This window comes from Lampetra fluviatilis, chromosome 33 (assembly GCF_964198595.1).
Source record: "Lampetra fluviatilis chromosome 33, kcLamFluv1.1, whole genome shotgun sequence".
NCBI classification, from domain to species: Eukaryota; Metazoa; Chordata; class Hyperoartia; order Petromyzontiformes; family Petromyzontidae; genus Lampetra; species Lampetra fluviatilis.
This window is the reverse complement of record NC_136307.1, coordinates 7,562,821-7,580,248: the sequence shown is the minus strand read 5'-3', so window position 1 is coordinate 7,580,248 and position 17,428 is coordinate 7,562,821. Positions and strand designations below refer to the sequence as shown.

Below are 17,428 nucleotides of genomic sequence, written 5' to 3'. Positions count from 1 at the left end.
CGTATTAAGAGTCCTCTGCAGTGATCACATTTGCAGAGGTGCTTCCCCTGAAGTCCCGGATAACTGAAGTGTCAAAACCAGAACTAAATGTATTTTTTTTCACACGAGCATACCATATCACCACCTCTATATTCCGTAAACAAACGTGGTGCAAAATTGTAAATCAGCTGGGCTTGCTTGTTGGGCTTTGTGATATTGGGGGAGAAAACATGAAAAAAGATGTTTTATTGTAGCTGTCATTTCTCTTATCGCTTTCATAAAAGGGCCAGCAATGGCTGCAATGGAAGGAGAAAATAATCCGCAACCAAGACGAATAATACTCGCTGCACAAGTGGCATACGATGGTTTGCATTACTTTACAAAAGCATCCCAACATTACTACGGAGATATTTTAGAAATGTTTTTGTTAATTTCCCTGTAATTATATAATCGCCGCATTATCATTAAGGATATACCATTAAATTAAATTCCCCCAAAAAAATCCGTTATATAATGCGCCTTGAAATATTTCGAAATGGCCACAGAAAATACAATGTAGTTCATGTTTTTCACAACAGTACTATACTATACAATATCACCCTCTAGTGGAGGTTCGTTTAGATTTGTGACTGCATTCCATGTTAAATGAATAACTTATAAACACGCTTATGTTATTATCTGGAGTAAACGGGAAAAATCTAACTCATCAGACATGTTTTATTACATACTGCATTGCACACAGGTCAAATGCCAAAACCTGACATGCACACACGTTTTCTTTCAACACTTCAATAAATATTTTCAACAAATGAACATTTTACAAAATTTGTATTGTAAAAAATCAGGGTCATATAAATAACACACTCGATTTAACAAACAAAAAAACACTTAATTTTGAAAGCACTCACCCATTCACAGCAAACGTGATTTAAAAAAAAACACAGCAGGAACACCGGGACCAGTAATCATCATCACAATAACAGCACATCACTAACTTTCCAAAATCATAATTCGCAAGAATTACACTTGCTGCTAACCTTTTGGTGCAACTTATGAATGCATCACTTAAAAGCTTGTCTGTAATGCCCGCTCATGCGCACATTCCAATTAACAGGTTTTTGAAATTACAATAGGGCTCCAGAGGCACGCGACTGCATAGAAATAATGTAAATTATAATTGGTTAATTAAGTAAAAAGTGCCTGTCATCCGGAGTGGTAAAGATCATGTGATTCATGTCATTTTCGCTTAAGTTGTTTACATCAATGACATTGGAACACGGGAAAATGTTGTCAGAAAGTGAAATTCTAATTTAGCTAATGCCACATGTGCATATCTAAATATTTATAAAAATGGATGCTCTGGTTTATTTAAGGCAGCATTAAGCTCATGTAAATATTGATTAATTTCACTATAATGCACCCACGAGTTGCCTTCTAACTTTTGTTCATTTGCGCGCGTTACAGGTTGCGTAATTGTTACTTTGATTGCAATATTTTCACAAGAGTTGATACACCAATTCAAAACTTTTGTGCATGGTGAAGAACTCTGAGAACAAAAGTATGCGCTGTACCCTGGAAATCCAAATTACAGTTGTGTTGTTACATGATTACATTTATTTTGGAGGTACATTGTAGAATATCCTCTATGTTTTGACAAAAATGTAGTCTACACATACTGCGCTGTGTAAACAATGATTTTTTTTCCCCACACATCCGCATTGTATTATACAAATAATTTCTGTACAGCAGGATCATAAAAATGAAAAACTTTTTAGCACCTGTTATTGACATAATGGCGTTCTCATGGATACCGATTAAATTGCCACGTTTCATTGTAATGGTAGATTTTTTTGCGTGAAGTAAATTCAAGCCAACACAGCCAACCCGCAAACCCATTGTTAGCTCATTAATCTAGCAATGTGTACAGCACACGCATTTATCAGGAAAGTTCAAGTAAATACGCTGAGGGTTCATTTCACCCTTGCTTGTGTTTGTAGCAAAAACGCCTCCAGGAGATAATTGTTCCCGGCCCGGCAGATGTGGATGCAACAAAGACGTGCAGCTTATTTGTATGCTGTGCCTCCCCGCCTGGCATATCTGGCTGTGCACGTACTGTATGCAGACACGAGTCTCTTACAAAACGGGATCGCTTTAAATTACTTGCACAACCCACACACATCTATGTTTCATGGATTCACATATTTACACTTTTTTTCATTACAAAAATAGAAGTTTGAATACAAAATACTGTATAATCATAAGTTTGACGCAAACGTGACAATAAAAATATAAGTGCTTCGAGCATTATTTCATTTCTTCCGGACTTTTTGCTTCGAAGGTTGTTTTTCTTTAAGTGGCGACAATTTCAAATCCGGTGACGGCTTCCTATCTTGGCCACCTGTACAAAAACGCAGGTGATGTGTTACAAATGAGCACTGCTCCGTTGCATTGCATTTTTTCTAGACAAATCTAAATTTTGCACGAAATCAGGATTAAACCTAATATGCATGCCTTCCCCAATAAATATCTTTTCTTCCATGAGCAGCATTCTGTTTGAAAATAAATCACGATCGATAATTATAACAATTGCTACATTTCGTATTTGCTTCATTCTTAGAGCACGAAGGCATGTTCCAGGTGGATGCCATCGACCAGTAGTGGGCAGTGCTGCTGTGGTTTGACTAATTCAGATAATTTTCAGGGATCTTGAAAATGTTGCAAATTTGGACTGTTATACTGGCACAAAGCACCTAGCGCTTGTGAAAAAGCACGTATCTTTGGTTAATACAGCCGTAGTATTAGTACACCTGCTCAAACCGTGAACCTCTGGAACGAGAGGCAAACGTGCTACCGCTTGGCCATGAAACAAACAATTCACGTAACAAGCTGAAATATTGCATGAGAAAACAAGGTCAGTTGCCAAGAGCACAACCTGCGTAGTCTGTCAGAGCCGAGCTGCTCAGAAAGCTTCCCCCCTCGTGCAAAGAGGACAGTGCCGACAGTCTTGATGCGCGGAGGGATGCATCAAATTCCTGTTCCTGCAGAACCAAGGGGGGAGGGAACAAAGCTACCGATATAAACTCACGCCATGTCAACTATTCATTGCTTCCATAATTACTATAGTTTGTAATGGTCCAAGCTTTAAAAAAATAAAGATTGATAATGTAAAACAAATATTAGTGTTTTCGGCCAATAGCGATATGCCCATAGCATATTATGTATGTAAAAGGATGTAAACATTTCCTATAGCTTAAAATAAAATAGGAAGAGCAGGCAGTTAGCTAAGCAGACGTGCAGCGGTTAGTCGGTACCCGGTACTCTTCGACCTTGCGTTTTGACTCATCCAACTGGTGCTGCAGAAAACCCAGAGACTCTCGATAGTTGGAGTATCGCTCCTGAATTCTGTTCTGCTCTTGGTGAGATTCCTGGTTGAACAAACATATACGGTGAGAAAGCCTGCTCAATTCAGGGCATAAGACTGAATGATCTATTCTAACACAACACTCCAAAAGTCAATCACATACTTCCAAGTCCTTGAGTCCCTCAAGAACTTCCAGTTTCTCTGGAACAGACTCCAAGTGATCCAATGCTACCCGTGTACTCTGATAAAAAAAGATATTTTGACAAGAAACAAACAGAAAGGCAAAATTTGAAAGCAGATAATTTTAAACGTCTTTCAAATATGGCAGTTGTTTTTATAGGTTGTGATAAAAGTACTCACGATTTCCAGATCTGCTATTCGATCCTGTGAATACGACAGAATACAATGGTCAGAGAACTTGTGCTAAAGTGTTGTGCATATTAAATTAAATGTATCTGTTATAAGTTAAAAGTAATCTTGACAATCACCTGTAGAACACGGACTTCTTCATCCCTTTTTCTGTTTTTGTCCAATAGATCTTAAAAGAGGAATTTGCACACTTCACTTATTTGATGGACAGAATCACAGAAAGTACTGCAGTTATTATTTGTTGCAGGTTTGATAAAATGAGTGTGAGAAAACGAATGGCCTAAGTTGCACCATAAGACTCTCAACCACCTACTGTCAAAAACGTTATCCTACAGATGTGCAAGACAGGGTGTTTTAAGAGCATTATAACCACATTACATCCATTTTCGGGAGGGTGGGAGGCGAAAAACTGGCGATAAATTTTGAACGCAAGGTGCCGGGACAACGTGCGCTGGCATGATCTGTTCATTAACACCTGCCGCCCCCCCGTACCTCTTTTCTCTCGGTGGATCTCGGCGAGTAATTTCTCTTGCTTGGTGAGCTGCTCCATGTAGAGCTGCCGCTCGGAATCTTTACCCTGGGCCGCTCCCCTCAGCTGCTCGCGCACTTGCTGGAACTGCCGCCGGAGGCGCTGCTCCTTTTCCATGTGTTCCGCCAGCTCCTCCCGCACCCACTGCAGCTTGGCCTACGCCCACAAAAAGCCGTATGAGCAGCGACTTTGGTAAGTACGGATATGACGTAATGAAATTTAACTGATGGAAGAGTGACATGGGAGTAATCTTAAGTACTGTTTTAATTGCAATATAAACCGTTACAACCAAAGGAACCCACAAGTACAAGTCGTAACATGAGACAAACATTGCTAATACAACACGACTCACCTTCATTTCTGCTGACCACCTATGGGGGTCTCTTGGTAGTTCATCATGTTTTGCCAATACCTGCGTGCATAAATAAAACAAATAAGACCAGCTTATGATTGATCCTCAAAAGTTACAATTCAACTATCTAAAAATGGGAAGTGTTTACAGATTTAACATTTCAAATTGTATCAAACATGTGTGCAATATGACAATGATGCCATATCTATTCCATGTAATAAGGTGTAGGCCCTGTGGTTTACTTGCTCACACCACTGCTGGGAGAAGAGTCTCCACTCGCAAGAATTTGAGAGCACCTCTGGATCGTATTTGGCCTGCTCTTCCACTCTAGCCAAATGTCTTAGAAGAGATGGAAGTACCTCACCACATGTAACGTCCTAATTGAATACCTGCAGTGAACCGAATTATACTGCTGGGTGGGGGATTTAAGAAACCTGCCCACCGTTCCAACTGCCGCACCGGGAGATTGAATGGATTCTGCTGAGCTTTGGATTGCAAGTCGAGTTATCTCCTCCGTCTCTATATATAATACGCTCGTGTTTTTTTTTAGTTTATTTTGTTTTCATTTGTTTTGTTTAACCTTAGCAGCGTCCTTGGAGACGATTTCACAAAGGGCCACAATCTCTTTGCCGACAGCACCCAGGACGGACTCGAGTTCGGTCTCCAATCCGGCAACCCGCTCGCCCAGACGGCACGTCTCCTCCTCCAGCTGCTGCTCACGCTCCCCACGGCTGGCCGCCAGCTCGCTCTGCCGAGCAAAATTGGCACGCACGCACAGATCACACATGCGCACACACAAGCAATCCCCCCCCAATCCACACCGGCGTCAAGACACCAACGAGTGAATGGAGCTGGCGCACAGGGACATAACACATTAATCACAGACAACGCAGCAACAGTTTTGCGCTTTGTAGGTTCATTTTAATACATGTCGCCATTCAATGGCTGCCATTCCAGACAAATTGAAAACACGTATTCACAATAAATGTCTGCATTAAACACAGGCATGAAACGGACCTTCTTCTCCAGGTCCTGGCGCACAGTCTGGTATTTGCGACGAAAACGAGAAAGCTCTTCCTCACGCTGGCCGAGCTCCGAGGTCAGACGGTCGCACTCCACCTTCATCTTGTCCATCCGTGTGCGCACAGACTTGGCGGAACTCTTTTCCCCCACAAGCTCTGCCTGAGATGAAAGAAATACGTTACTGAAAAATGACTGACACACAAAAAGACAAACGGCTGCAGCGCTGACGTAAAAATCTGGCCTGACCGAGTAGTAGCCTTGTGGTTGGTCAGCATGTTCGGCATCAAGTCAAATTGTACAACGCAGACAGTGGGATTCCCAAAGCAAACTGATACTTTGTAGCATTATGATGGAGAAAAAAAAGTGTTAATAGACAAAGAGAGGCATTTCTAATAGACGCTGCGCTTGACAGATGATAAATGTGCACCTTGAGGCTCTCAATGTGGTTTTCCAGCTGGGCAAGCTCCTGCCTGTAGGCATGCGCTGCCTTCTGGGTGCTGGCCTCATGCTGGGTGGCAGCCACTTGTGCCTCAATCCTCAGCTCCTCAGCCTCACGGTGGTGCGCGTCCCTCTCCAGTGCAAGTTGGCGCTCAAGCTGCGTGACCTCAGCCTGCGCTTTTGCCGTCTCCTCCCGAGACTCCACCAGCCGTGTGCGGAGCTCCTTGCCCAGACGTTCCTCCTCAGTCAACCTAGAGCATTGGGTCGGAAACCGTTTCCTTACCGAAGGCTGAATAGGAATTTGCAATATTTGTATCCATTTACCGCATGTTAAACCCCAGTCACTTCTGTCACTGCTGGAGGCCCTTGCAGTGATGTAAGTGACTAAACTTATAAGTGACAAAACTTATAAATGCGGTGTTGATCATCAGCCACAATCAATTCACTGGTGAATGAAGATTTAACCAAGCTGTTTTCTCACAATTATGCAATATAAAATACATCGTTGCCAAGTCCAAAATATTCCCTTCTAGTACCCAATTAGTGCAGCCAAGATACTTGTATTGATGAATAAATAGCGCTCAAAGCGACAGGCTATATGACGTGCAGCTACATGCTGTATCTGGCCCATGGGCCATAGGTTCCCCACGCCTGACTGAAAACAACGTAAAATTCACAAGCAATAAAATGTATTTTATCAGGTATTATTGCTTTCAACTGCAAAATCAGGTGGATGTCACTAAAGGTTATATCACTTGTGTTTAATGCCTTCAGAAAGAAAAAAAGCAATGCCAATTCTCAAATGTTAACACAGTTTAATGTGAAGACCATTTCATGCCATATCAATTTGAAACCATAACAGTGGGTGTCGGACAAAATCCATATTTAAAGTATATTTCACGACGAGTTCAATGTCTCACCATCCCGAAATCTTTCGGAAATGCTTTTAAAAGGCAGTTTTCTCACCTGGTCGCAATCTCTGCTCGCTGCAAGCCCTGATCGCGGAGCTCCTTCTGTAGCTGCAGCGAGGCCTGGCGGTCGCGCTCGTGCTGTGAGCTCAGCACAGCAACCTCCTCCTCGAGACGCCGATTCTCCTCCCGGAGCTGCTCTGCCTGCAAGCCTCGGCGCTGTGTCTCCACGTCCAGCCTCTCCGTCCGCTCACGAGAATCGCCCAGCTCGCGCTCCAATTCCGAACGCAGTAGGCGCAGCTCTCCCAGGTCAGAGTCCTCAAAACCAGAATATAATGTAAAAGGTACAGGTGCAACCCTGCAATTCCTTACTCATGGCACTGCTGACAGAAGGGTCTCTCCAATAGTGGGAGCTCTAGAGAGCCCCTCTCGAGGGATATTTTGTCTACTCTTCCATGCTGGCCACCACACTTTACTCCATCTGCTGATGGACTGTGGTGTACCCAGATGGGAGATCAAACCAACTGCCTTTGGGTTGCAAATCCAGTGTAACAACCATTACACCCCATGGCGGAATCTCCAAAACCAGGATGCAGCATAAATAATTTAAACTTTGTCAAATGGTGGTTTTGTGTTTTTCTTTATAGATTTGTTTGGCGTTTTGTAATATTAATTTCAAGCCAGGTCTTCATTGAAAGAGAATCCTGGTCTAATGGGTTCTTATGAAATGATTCAGATCTACCTTCTTTCATGTGCACTGTGCAAGTGAAAGAAAACATGCAAAAAGAAACAGGTTTTTAACAATGTTCAGAGGAATGTAATCATCGCAATTTTAGCCGATTAGTTATGTTCATCACGCACACAACATGTCTCATAGCTGACCAATCACCTTGCGGCGGATGATTTCCTCCTGCTGGGCTCGTTTGGCCAGCACATCGTCCAGCTCCCGCTTGAGTCCGTCCACTCTCTGCGACCCGGTCACCAACTGCGAGCGAAGGGCTTCACTTTCCTTCTCCAGCTGCCCGCCCTTTTCTGTGGCGCGTGTCACAACCTCCTTCTGTTTGTCCAGCTCGCGCTCCAAAGACCGGCACTTTCCCTTCCACTGGCGCAGAGACTCCTGCGCTTTCTGCCTCAGCTCGTCACGACGCCGCTCCGCCTCGGACAGCTGTTGGTCCGTCTGGCGAAGCTGCACCTGATGGCCCTCGATGTCCCGGGACAATTCCTCAGCATGAACCTCAGCCCGCCGCCTCTCGCGTTCGCACACCTCGTACTGGCCTTGCAGCTGCTTCAGCTGCTCCAGCATGCGCAGAGTGTGTCTCTCGCGCTTGTCCACATCGGCCGACAGCAGCTGCCAAAGCGTACAATGTAATATAACTCAGGATTGTAAATTTTCATATAAATTGTTCTGTTAAGTTGTAAAAAAAAATTGTACGAGCCAACACATATTTAGAGATATTAAACTTGGAAAGCTCTTACATTGACAAGTAAATTTGCACACATCAACCTACACTAAGTTGCATGAGAACTTTAATGTAGACGTTACAACCAGTTTAATCATATATCATATCAAAGTACATGACTTTTTTTTTACTGGACCAGAATAATTTACCTCTACATGAGCCGTGAGCTTTGCAATCTCTTTCTCTTTCTTCTGCAGAGCATGTTTTAATTCATCCATCTCAGTGAGTACAGCACTGCGATTAAGTTGTGCTTTCAGTTCCAAAACTTGTCGCTCCAGATCCATTTTCTCCCTCTCCACTTGGATATCCAACACAAAGAATAATTCAAAAATATAGCCTGTTAGGAGGTACATTCTACAATCGCATGCACGCACATCTTTTAGTATATAAATTGACCAATTAAAAAGCACATTTCACATATGGGCAAAAGACATTCATGAACAAAGCCACCATATGGAAATTTCCTCTCGGAGCCCATTGCTCAAGTGGAGACAAAAAAGGAATTACCAGCCCGGAGCGAGCTCGTGTCTTCCTCTTCGGTTCGGCGAACCTTTTGCAAGGACACTTGGGAAATCTGGTGCTGCAACCCTGCCCTCTCCTCCTCGGCTCGTCGCAGCTGCAAGCGCAGCTCATCAATCTGAAGCCAGGCAAGGCACAACCACCGACGCAAGATAATAAAACTTCCACATTCTTACGGACACTGTTTTTAAAGATAACATTTATCTTGTTTTTCAAGTACAAAACGGTTTCTTTACAATAGTATTAGTTCAGGTAAACATGTTGGGGCTCTTCATTTATTACTCTGAATATAAAGCCAAACTGCATTCTATTGCATCATCAAACAAACCTGTTGGAAGAGGGCATCTCGGCCACCCTCCGACTGATCCAACTTGCGACGCAACCGCTCAAGGTCTTGCTCAAGCTTTAGAGAGATACATTGCAAATGTTAAAAACACTACGTCGACAATATAACATTCCTCATAAGATTGATTTAGTATTCAAAGAGCCATATGCTTACTTGAAGTTTTTCAGACTCAGTCTTGAGCATCTTGGTCTTCAATAGCGACTCGGCTTCAGATTTGGCTTCTTTTTTTAAGAGTACCTGCCAGCCAGCAGAGCACAACATATTTTACATTTTCATTGCAGTAATGTACATATGCACAAAAAATGGGAACGTGCATTACTGTGTTAACATATTTATTCCTAAAACAAATGCATGAACTTGTCCAGCGAAGCAGCACAGGATTATTTCAAAATACAGTCTGAAATGGGTTTACAATAAACGACTTAAGGTAAATCCATGCCTCCTGTAGACTTGATGACAATTGCCCAATTTGGTCCTGCTTGCGCTCCATCATCTCCCTCTCTATTCGCATCTCCCGTTCCATCTCCTGGAGCCGGCGTTCCACACGATCGGAGCTCTGCAAATTCCCACGAGGTAACAAAGTGAGCATTTCACCAAACAAATACCACACTATCTACCAATTAACCCAAGTACATGTTTACATACAGGGCATGCCAAAAATATAACTAAACCGTTAAATTATCAAAAAAAGTGTCACGTGTTACATTTTCATGTTGAATTATCAGAAACTCAAATGTGTAGTATACTTACACAGCTCCCTGTTGCAGCATGAAAGCAAAATGACAGTATTCAGTAAATTTAGTTTGCCTATATTTAACCACCGTGTGCACAATTACACACACAAATGTGCATTTACACATATTAAGTTACTAAAGACTTGAATTAAAGTATCTACATTGTTTAAGTGGATACATGATTGACAGAACATACACCATCTCTGCTCCTTGAATCATGCAGGCTCTCCGAAAGGTCCTGCATAGCTCGCCTGGTATCAACCTCTACCCTGAAAAAGGGGTTCACGCACAGGAAAATAAAATCAGTGTGAAATGTGACCCAAAAATTCACCTTCAGTGTTGTGTTCCCATCTTGTGCAAGTGGTCTGAAAATACATTGCACATTGGTTTTATAACGCCATAATAAATAGCTAAATAAATAGCTCTCTGGGGTCCTTTCGAGTTGTGTTAGACGTGCGAGTTATTGCGCACGTCTGACATTTCGCTCCTCGAGCTTGGGAGCTTCGTCAGGTATCAAATAAAAATTCAGTTTATTTCCGTTCCCCAGTTTATAAAGAACCTTCCAGCACACGGAGTAAAGTCTGTTATCGTGCCGTGTAACACACGGTACAACCCAAAAACACATCAGAGAGCTATATAGCACAACCGCGAAAACCTACGCAGTAGTACCATAATAAATTACCAAACTTGCAAAAATTTAATCAGAAATAGTTATCATTTGTCAAAAAATCTGTACCTGTTTCGACGATCTATTTCCCTGTCCAAATCATCACCAATCCGCATTTGGTCGCTCGTGAGATCTCGTAAAGACTGGTGTACTCTGTGCAACTAAATGAGAAATAACAAAATGAGACGAAAGATGAGTTTACATATTTCAAACAATTTTTATGTTCTTAATATATTCTACGTTTTTGTTATCATTATTTTCATAATAAACCATCAATTACTAAAGTATGGAATTGATAATCAAATCCAGGTCAACTTAAGTAGATGTTGAACGTTCAAACTGCACAGTGGATTCAAATGTGATTGGTCAGCTTCAGCCATATTAAACAACAAGAGGCAGGGCTTATCAGTTACCGCATAGTACTTTAAAACAAAGACGCGCATGCAGGGCAGGATTTTTACCATTAGACATTTCAATGTATGGCACCAATCATTTTTGTTTTCGTTTTTCTGCGTGCAATTATGATATCAATAGAAACGAAATTAAATGCCCTAAACATGCTCTCCGATGTGTTTGAGTTGTACTGCATGTTGTTCGGCAAGAAGCTCCGAGCACTTGGGAGTGAAATGTCGGACATCGTGCCGGCAACATGTGGTACAACCCAAAAACACATCAAACACATACACCACAACTGCAGACACACACAGTAGAAACCCAAAAAAGGATTCATTAGCCTCAATGAGTGGAAGCCAAAGCACACACCTGGCTTCGAGGGATGGCCTCATCTGCAAACCGCACGACAGATCTTGATCTCCTGTGTCGTGTGGGACTACCATAATTCCTGAGTGGCGAGGTGGGCCGATACTGCCGGCCTTCTGAAGAACATTACAAATATTTACATAAACAGTGAGGCTTTTTTTATCAATGCATAATACCTGCTCTGAAATAGGATTTAGAAACATGGTCATTAACAAGTACACAAAAAAGCATGGATGCTTGCTTGAAATTACATTGATAAACAGAAAGCAGAACACAAATATTAGAGGATATACACATGTAAACGACAACATTGAAACTTTCAAGAAATTTCAAGAAAAGAAAAGTAAGCGGGCTTCGGCAAAACATGTCACTAGAAGAGAGGGCAGATGGCCAAGAATAATGACAGAGTGGCAGTCAAGGAACGGAACACATCCAGAAGAAGAGATGAACCAATGAAATCAGCTCGTGTACATGTGCTTGTTGGATTATTACATCGCAAGATCATGAGAGATGGCAGCAGCTTGTAGAGGTCTTCATCCAGCATTGGACTAACCAAGGCTGATGACGAAGTGAGTATAGGTCCATGAAATAGATGTATTTCAACGCAATAATGAATATTGCAGGTCTTTTACCCCTGCTGTTGGTGTCATCCAGATCACTCGCATGAAGAGAATGCAGTGTAGATGCCCCCCGTACTCCTGCACTCCGACTCAGTCTCTGGCTTCTCAGATCCTCCAATGACTCTTCTAGATTGTCGCGCAACTAAATGTTGGAACACAACATTATATGTGTGGGTGCAGATGCAAGTATTCACAATAAAATGTTCATTAATAAAAGATATGACAAGACATACCTTTTTAATAAACTGTTTGAACAAAGAGTTGGGAGCAAATTTAAACTCACTCTAGACATAGCTTCTGTTTGGTCGCCTGTGTAGTCCCTGTATTGGCCCAGCAGGCTGTCCACACTTCGAAGATTACGATTTGTATCCTAAAAAGCAGAAATTTTCTGAAGTTATTTACTAACATATAAAATCCTGTCATAATCAAAACACCAAACAAAATCTTCATACAATTTTTATGTTTTTGTTTTAAAAGCTAATTAGTGTAATGATAAAAGTAAATCCATAACTGATCTATACAAAGAAGCATAACTCAAGCAAGAACAGTATTTTAATATATGAAGCTTGCCTGTGATTTTATTTAAAAAATGTTTCTCTTTACACGATAGGTCAAAAGTGTCTCCCTCCAATTCCCCAACAACTTTCAAATGAGATTTAACTCATCAACCTCAAGTCATTAATTGTTAATGGAGTATATTATATGCAAAGTTTACGGTGGCCTGGTATAGAACTGATGGTAGAACATAGGCATGTAAGAATTCACCCACCACTTGATTTTTGTTATATATATAAATGTTTACATATTTTTCCCAATTGTGCAATCAGCATCATCATTAGAGGAAAAAGGCTTTAGGAACCCTCACAGAGCAGTGGAATAACACCTTATTAAGAAAAGTTCTGCATGGAAGGAAAAAAACATTTCAAATGACACTAGGGGGCAGCACTTTCCTACTTGCTATTTTCAATTCAGCTGTAATTTAGCCTTGGACATGGCCTGGATTTGAACCCAACTTTATCAGCTCAGCGGTCTGACCTGAGCCACCTCCATTCAAAGATCAATTTGTTATCTTGTATTATCTTGTATGTTCGATCTGATTTGCCCTTAACATTTGTATAATTATCATACATTTTACGTGCACAATTCGATGCATGTTGCGAGTGGAAATTAATCGATGGATCGTTCGCCGTTTAGAAAACCTGCAAGCTGCTGGCGAGAGTGTTGATCTTGCGGGCGATGCCATCTCCGGCACCCGGGTGGCGCCTCGTGTGCCGGCGGCCATCTCGAGGAGGTGGGGCGCCTTGTTGCAAGTCGCTGCTCTCCGACTCTCCCGATGAGTCATCCATTTACGCTCTCCATGTGCCGCTCACTCCTTCATGCAGCCCTGCCTGCTACTTAAAGTCACACATGTACGCGAGTCAGAAAATGTTAAGAGTCATTTCTATATCGTCAACCATGATCATCATCAGCCATGAGCAAACCATGGCTGATAATAAAAGCCGTTTCAATCTCTTACGATCCTGCAATAGAATATATTTTTGTTGACACATTTAACCAAGCTGGTCAGTGCTAGTTGGTGAAGTGAGCACATTTTGTCTCGCCTCTTACTGAATACTTGATTGGTATGGGTGTCCCTATCCAATATAGCTCCTCAGATCTCCAAGGCTCTCAGAATTATTCACAAACATCAAGGCAGTGCCCCATTTAGGTCGTCTTTCTACAATCCTTTGCCAATTTAACACGGGATCTCGTCGCAGTGTCAGGATTGTTTGACCATACTTCACCACTTTGGCTATTATAGATCGAAAGTTAGGGGCTCAGCACTGGTTCAGATATCACTCGCCAATAATGTTATCCATGACCTGGAATCATACCCTGGTGACTTTTTACTTTTTAAAACTTATGAATTGGGAAAAATCAGATACTTCATTGTGACCTAGCCAATCAAAGTGCAGTGATTGTATTACCTTTAGTTTTCGATGTATTAATGTTTTGTATCGCAATACAATAATTTCTGAGAATATGGTAGATGAAACGTGTCAAGATAATGTCTATCCGATTACCCTACCAACTTGCATAATGCGCTCAGGCTAATGAAAATTGGTCTCCAGATATATAATCGTATTTCAACTGCAATGCACAGTGAAGCTAACTTTCCGAATTCCCACGCAGTGTCAAGCGCATTACAAACTTTCACGCCGCTAATCGACACATCAACCTCTCAGCCACAAGACGGCGCTATAGCAGGAAGCAAACGACGTAGCACCGCCCCAACGGCTTAACACTCCACACCAAGACTAATTGAGTGGGCACTTTTAATGCATTCCAAGAATAATTCTAAGTACACTGCCCTGCCAAATTGCACTATAAAACGTAATATTACTTTGTGTATTACGAACCCATGTGCTTGTGTTTTTCCTAGATCTCTCGTGGAATCTCTCGTCTCAATGGGCTGATACATGACTTATATCGTATAGGGTGATCCATATGTCTTGTAACCCCCATTTAAATTCTCTAAGACTTAATAAAACATTTTTTATGTTTATTTAAGCCATAAATGAATGTGCAAAGAAAAAAGGGGAAAGGGTCAATTAATTTGGGGGGGGGGGTCGCAATACATCTGTATCACCCTGTACAAGTACTGTATAAAGCATCCGCTCACCATTCGCCAAATTAATTGGGACCAAAGCGGAACCCAGTGGGCACTCGTGTCGACACTAGCCCACAACAGTTCCTCTTTGAGCTCAACGTGACAATACAGTACAGTGGATGTATCGTACAAAGTAACACAACTACATTCCGACCATTCTCAAGCCCCCAAATGGATGAAGTTTCCCCACGCCATGTAGATCGTGGGGGGGGGGGGGGTCAATGTTTACCTTGCTTCGCCACGTTGGTCAGTGTGGGGTCAGTGTGAAGAGTGGGTGGGATGGGGGAGGGTTAGGACCGGTGTTTTATATCACCTACCACTCATGCACCTTTTCTTAGAGCTAAAAACTCGTAAGGCATATATGTATATGCACTATAAGTATCATATGTGCATTTAGGCGTGTGGATATGTACACAGTGTACGATATGAAGGTGCTGTAAAGACGTCGACATGAATTGTAATCGAGACGACTAACATGAGTTGTTATAGTCTAAGGTTTTATCGGTAAAGTCACGTAGTTAAAAATAAATAATGAAAATAATAGAAATACAAGATATTTCTATTATAATAAAAATATTTCTATTATTTATTATTATTTATTTTTACTACGTGACTTTACCAAAAAAAACCCAAGCGTATGAATCCTTGCAGTCACGAAAGCTTCAAATCTAGAATGAGTTGTTATCTTAACCCCACCCCAACCACCACCTTCACCGACGCCCAAGTGACGGAGACCCTTTAAACGGTAGATTGACTAAAGGGTCATAAAGTAATTACGTGTAATAATTTACAAACTTTCGATTTAAAGCTTTCGTGACTGCAGGGATTCATATTCTTGGTTCTTTCGGTAAAGTCACATAGAAGGAAAATAATAAAATAATAATAAATAAAATTGTAAATTAATTTAAAAAATACAATAAAATTCTCACGACGTTTTATTGCAACACAAGCAATAATCATCATAACATGATGATTGTTTGTGTTACCGAAATAACCAATAATATTAATTTACCAACTCTCTGTGTACAGCGTACCCAGTCTCACCACACAACAGCTCGCTCTTACACAAACATTTAAAGTTTATATATAATCAGCGTGAACACTAACAACGCTGTCATATTATAACAACAATAAAGTTTGCAAAATAAATTACGGGGAATGAGTTGGCAACTCGTCTCCACGCCTCAGATTATAAACAATTGATAATACAATCGAATTCGTGGACACTTTAACGAGTAGTGTAACGTATTAACTTACCATTAAGTTAGCTGAAGCATAAGATCATTTATACTCTTAGGTTTATTCGGTAAAGTCACGCAATTATTATTTTTATTATTATTATTTATTTTTTACCGACGTGACTTTACCGAAAAAAAACCTACGAGTATGGATCATTGCAGTCACGAAAGCTTCAAATCTAGAAAGATGATTAATGTGGAGGCAAAATCGATTCACTTAAATCATCTCCACATAAATCATCTTATTAATCATCTTATGCTTCAGCTAACTTACCAGTAAGTTAGTTGAAGCACAAGTTAGCTGAAGCATAAGTTAGCAAAAGCACAAGATGATTCATGTGGAGCCAAAATCGATTCACATAAATCATAAGTTAGCTGAAGCATAAGATGATTAATGTGGATCCAAAATCGATTCGACAACTTCGCCTTCACAGCACTCGCCGACACTTTAATATCGACGCCTTGCGTTGCCGGCGAATGAATGAATGAATGACCGAATGGCCAAATACACGCGAACGAATTACCTAGAGAATTTGACGGCTCCACCGCAGCGAACGAACTAAAGTGGACAAGTTCGTTCCGAATCACGAATTATGAGTGCCGACGTGAGACGGATCAACACTCACCCCTCTCCACGGCACCCCGCCACTGCAAACCGCGACGGCTCAACAAGCGAGAGTTTGACGAGGATTACAAAACAAAATATAAACCCCAACGACGATTGAATGAAAGCGTGCGGCGACTCCCCGTGAGCGAGGCAGGCGGCTGGGGAGTGCACGCGGGTTGACGGCGTCTACGAGGCGGCTTGAAATGGCCGCCGTTGGCAGGCGAAGGACCCCGCGACCCCCACCCCCCAACCCCCCCTGAGCCCCCACCCCCCAGCCCCGGGGTGGCCTCGGCGCTGCCGCTGCGTTTCGCGGGCGCATTGCCCGCGAAACCCCCCACCCACACACCCCCACCCCCCCCGAAACCCCCCCACCCACACACCCCCACCCACCCCCCACACACCCCCCATAAACCCCCCCCACCCACACACCCCAAACCCCCCCCGAACCCCCCCACCGAACCCCCCCACCGAAACCCCCCCACCGAAACCCCCTCCTCACCCCATAAACCCCCCGAAACCCCCCCACCCCCCCCCCCCGAAACCCCCCCACCCCCCCCCCCGAAACCCCCCCACCCCCCCCCCCGAAACCCCCCCACCCACACACCCCCCCCACCCAGCGTGGTGGAACCCAGCCCAGCCCTCGCCCACAACGAAACTTGCAAAGCAAATAGCAACACGCGCGCTCGCGCAAATAATAAAAACCCATATTCACTCGGTGTTTATCCATAATAGAGGGGGGGGGTTTGGGGGGGGGTTAGATCGCGTAAGTAGATACGTGTCGGTGTTTAGATAGCCAATGCTATGATTCACATGTGTTGTGTGTGGGTTTTTTTATGTGTGTTCAGCCACGTGATTGTTTTATTACACCA

The 17,428-nt window shown here is 42.5% G+C and overlaps 1 protein-coding gene across 4 annotated transcripts; it reads right to left on the bottom strand.

Annotated features, from left to right (window-relative positions):
* Positions 1-648: 648 nt before the first annotated feature.
* Positions 649-16,740, bottom strand: CEP128 (centrosomal protein 128). 4 transcript variants are annotated; one of them, XM_078872014.1, is made up of 25 exons: positions 16,579-16,740; positions 13,264-13,458; positions 12,348-12,434; positions 12,077-12,206; positions 11,448-11,560; positions 10,755-10,846; positions 10,350-10,383; positions 9,724-9,840; positions 9,438-9,521; positions 9,267-9,341; positions 8,927-9,056; positions 8,569-8,717; positions 7,849-8,307; positions 7,018-7,277; positions 6,041-6,302; positions 5,608-5,772; positions 5,171-5,338; positions 4,591-4,650; positions 4,202-4,394; positions 3,829-3,878; positions 3,701-3,724; positions 3,504-3,581; positions 3,291-3,404; positions 2,912-3,017; positions 649-2,377 (listed from the first exon to the last, which is right to left on the bottom strand). In XM_078872014.1, exons 2-25 carry the CDS (start codon positions 13,408-13,410, stop codon positions 2,289-2,291), a joined length of 3,186 nt encoding a protein of 1,061 aa, XP_078728140.1. In that variant the 5' UTR covers positions 13,411-13,458; positions 16,579-16,740; the 3' UTR covers positions 649-2,288. The 4 variants fall into 4 exon arrangements, with proteins under 4 accessions (XP_078728140.1, XP_078728139.1, XP_078728141.1 ...); XM_078872013.1 differs by having other exon boundaries at positions 13,264-13,455; XM_078872015.1 differs by having other exon boundaries at positions 649-2,368; positions 13,264-13,455.
* Positions 16,741-17,428: the final 688 nt, after the last annotated feature.

Bases quoted from the DNA above. Each gene is read 5' to 3' on its own strand.
- CEP128 (XM_078872014.1), bottom strand. From the start codon at position 13,410: ATGGATGACTCATCGGGAGAGTCGGAGAGCAGCGACTTGCAACAAGGC. The intron at 9,841-10,349 runs GTGAATTTTTGG...GGGAATTTGCAG, and splicing joins ATGGGAACACAACACTGAAG to AGCTCCGATCGTGTGGAACG. The intron at 5,773-6,040 runs GTGCACATTTAT...CTTTCATCTCAG, and splicing joins ACCACATTGAGAGCCTCAAG to GCAGAGCTTGTGGGGGAAAA.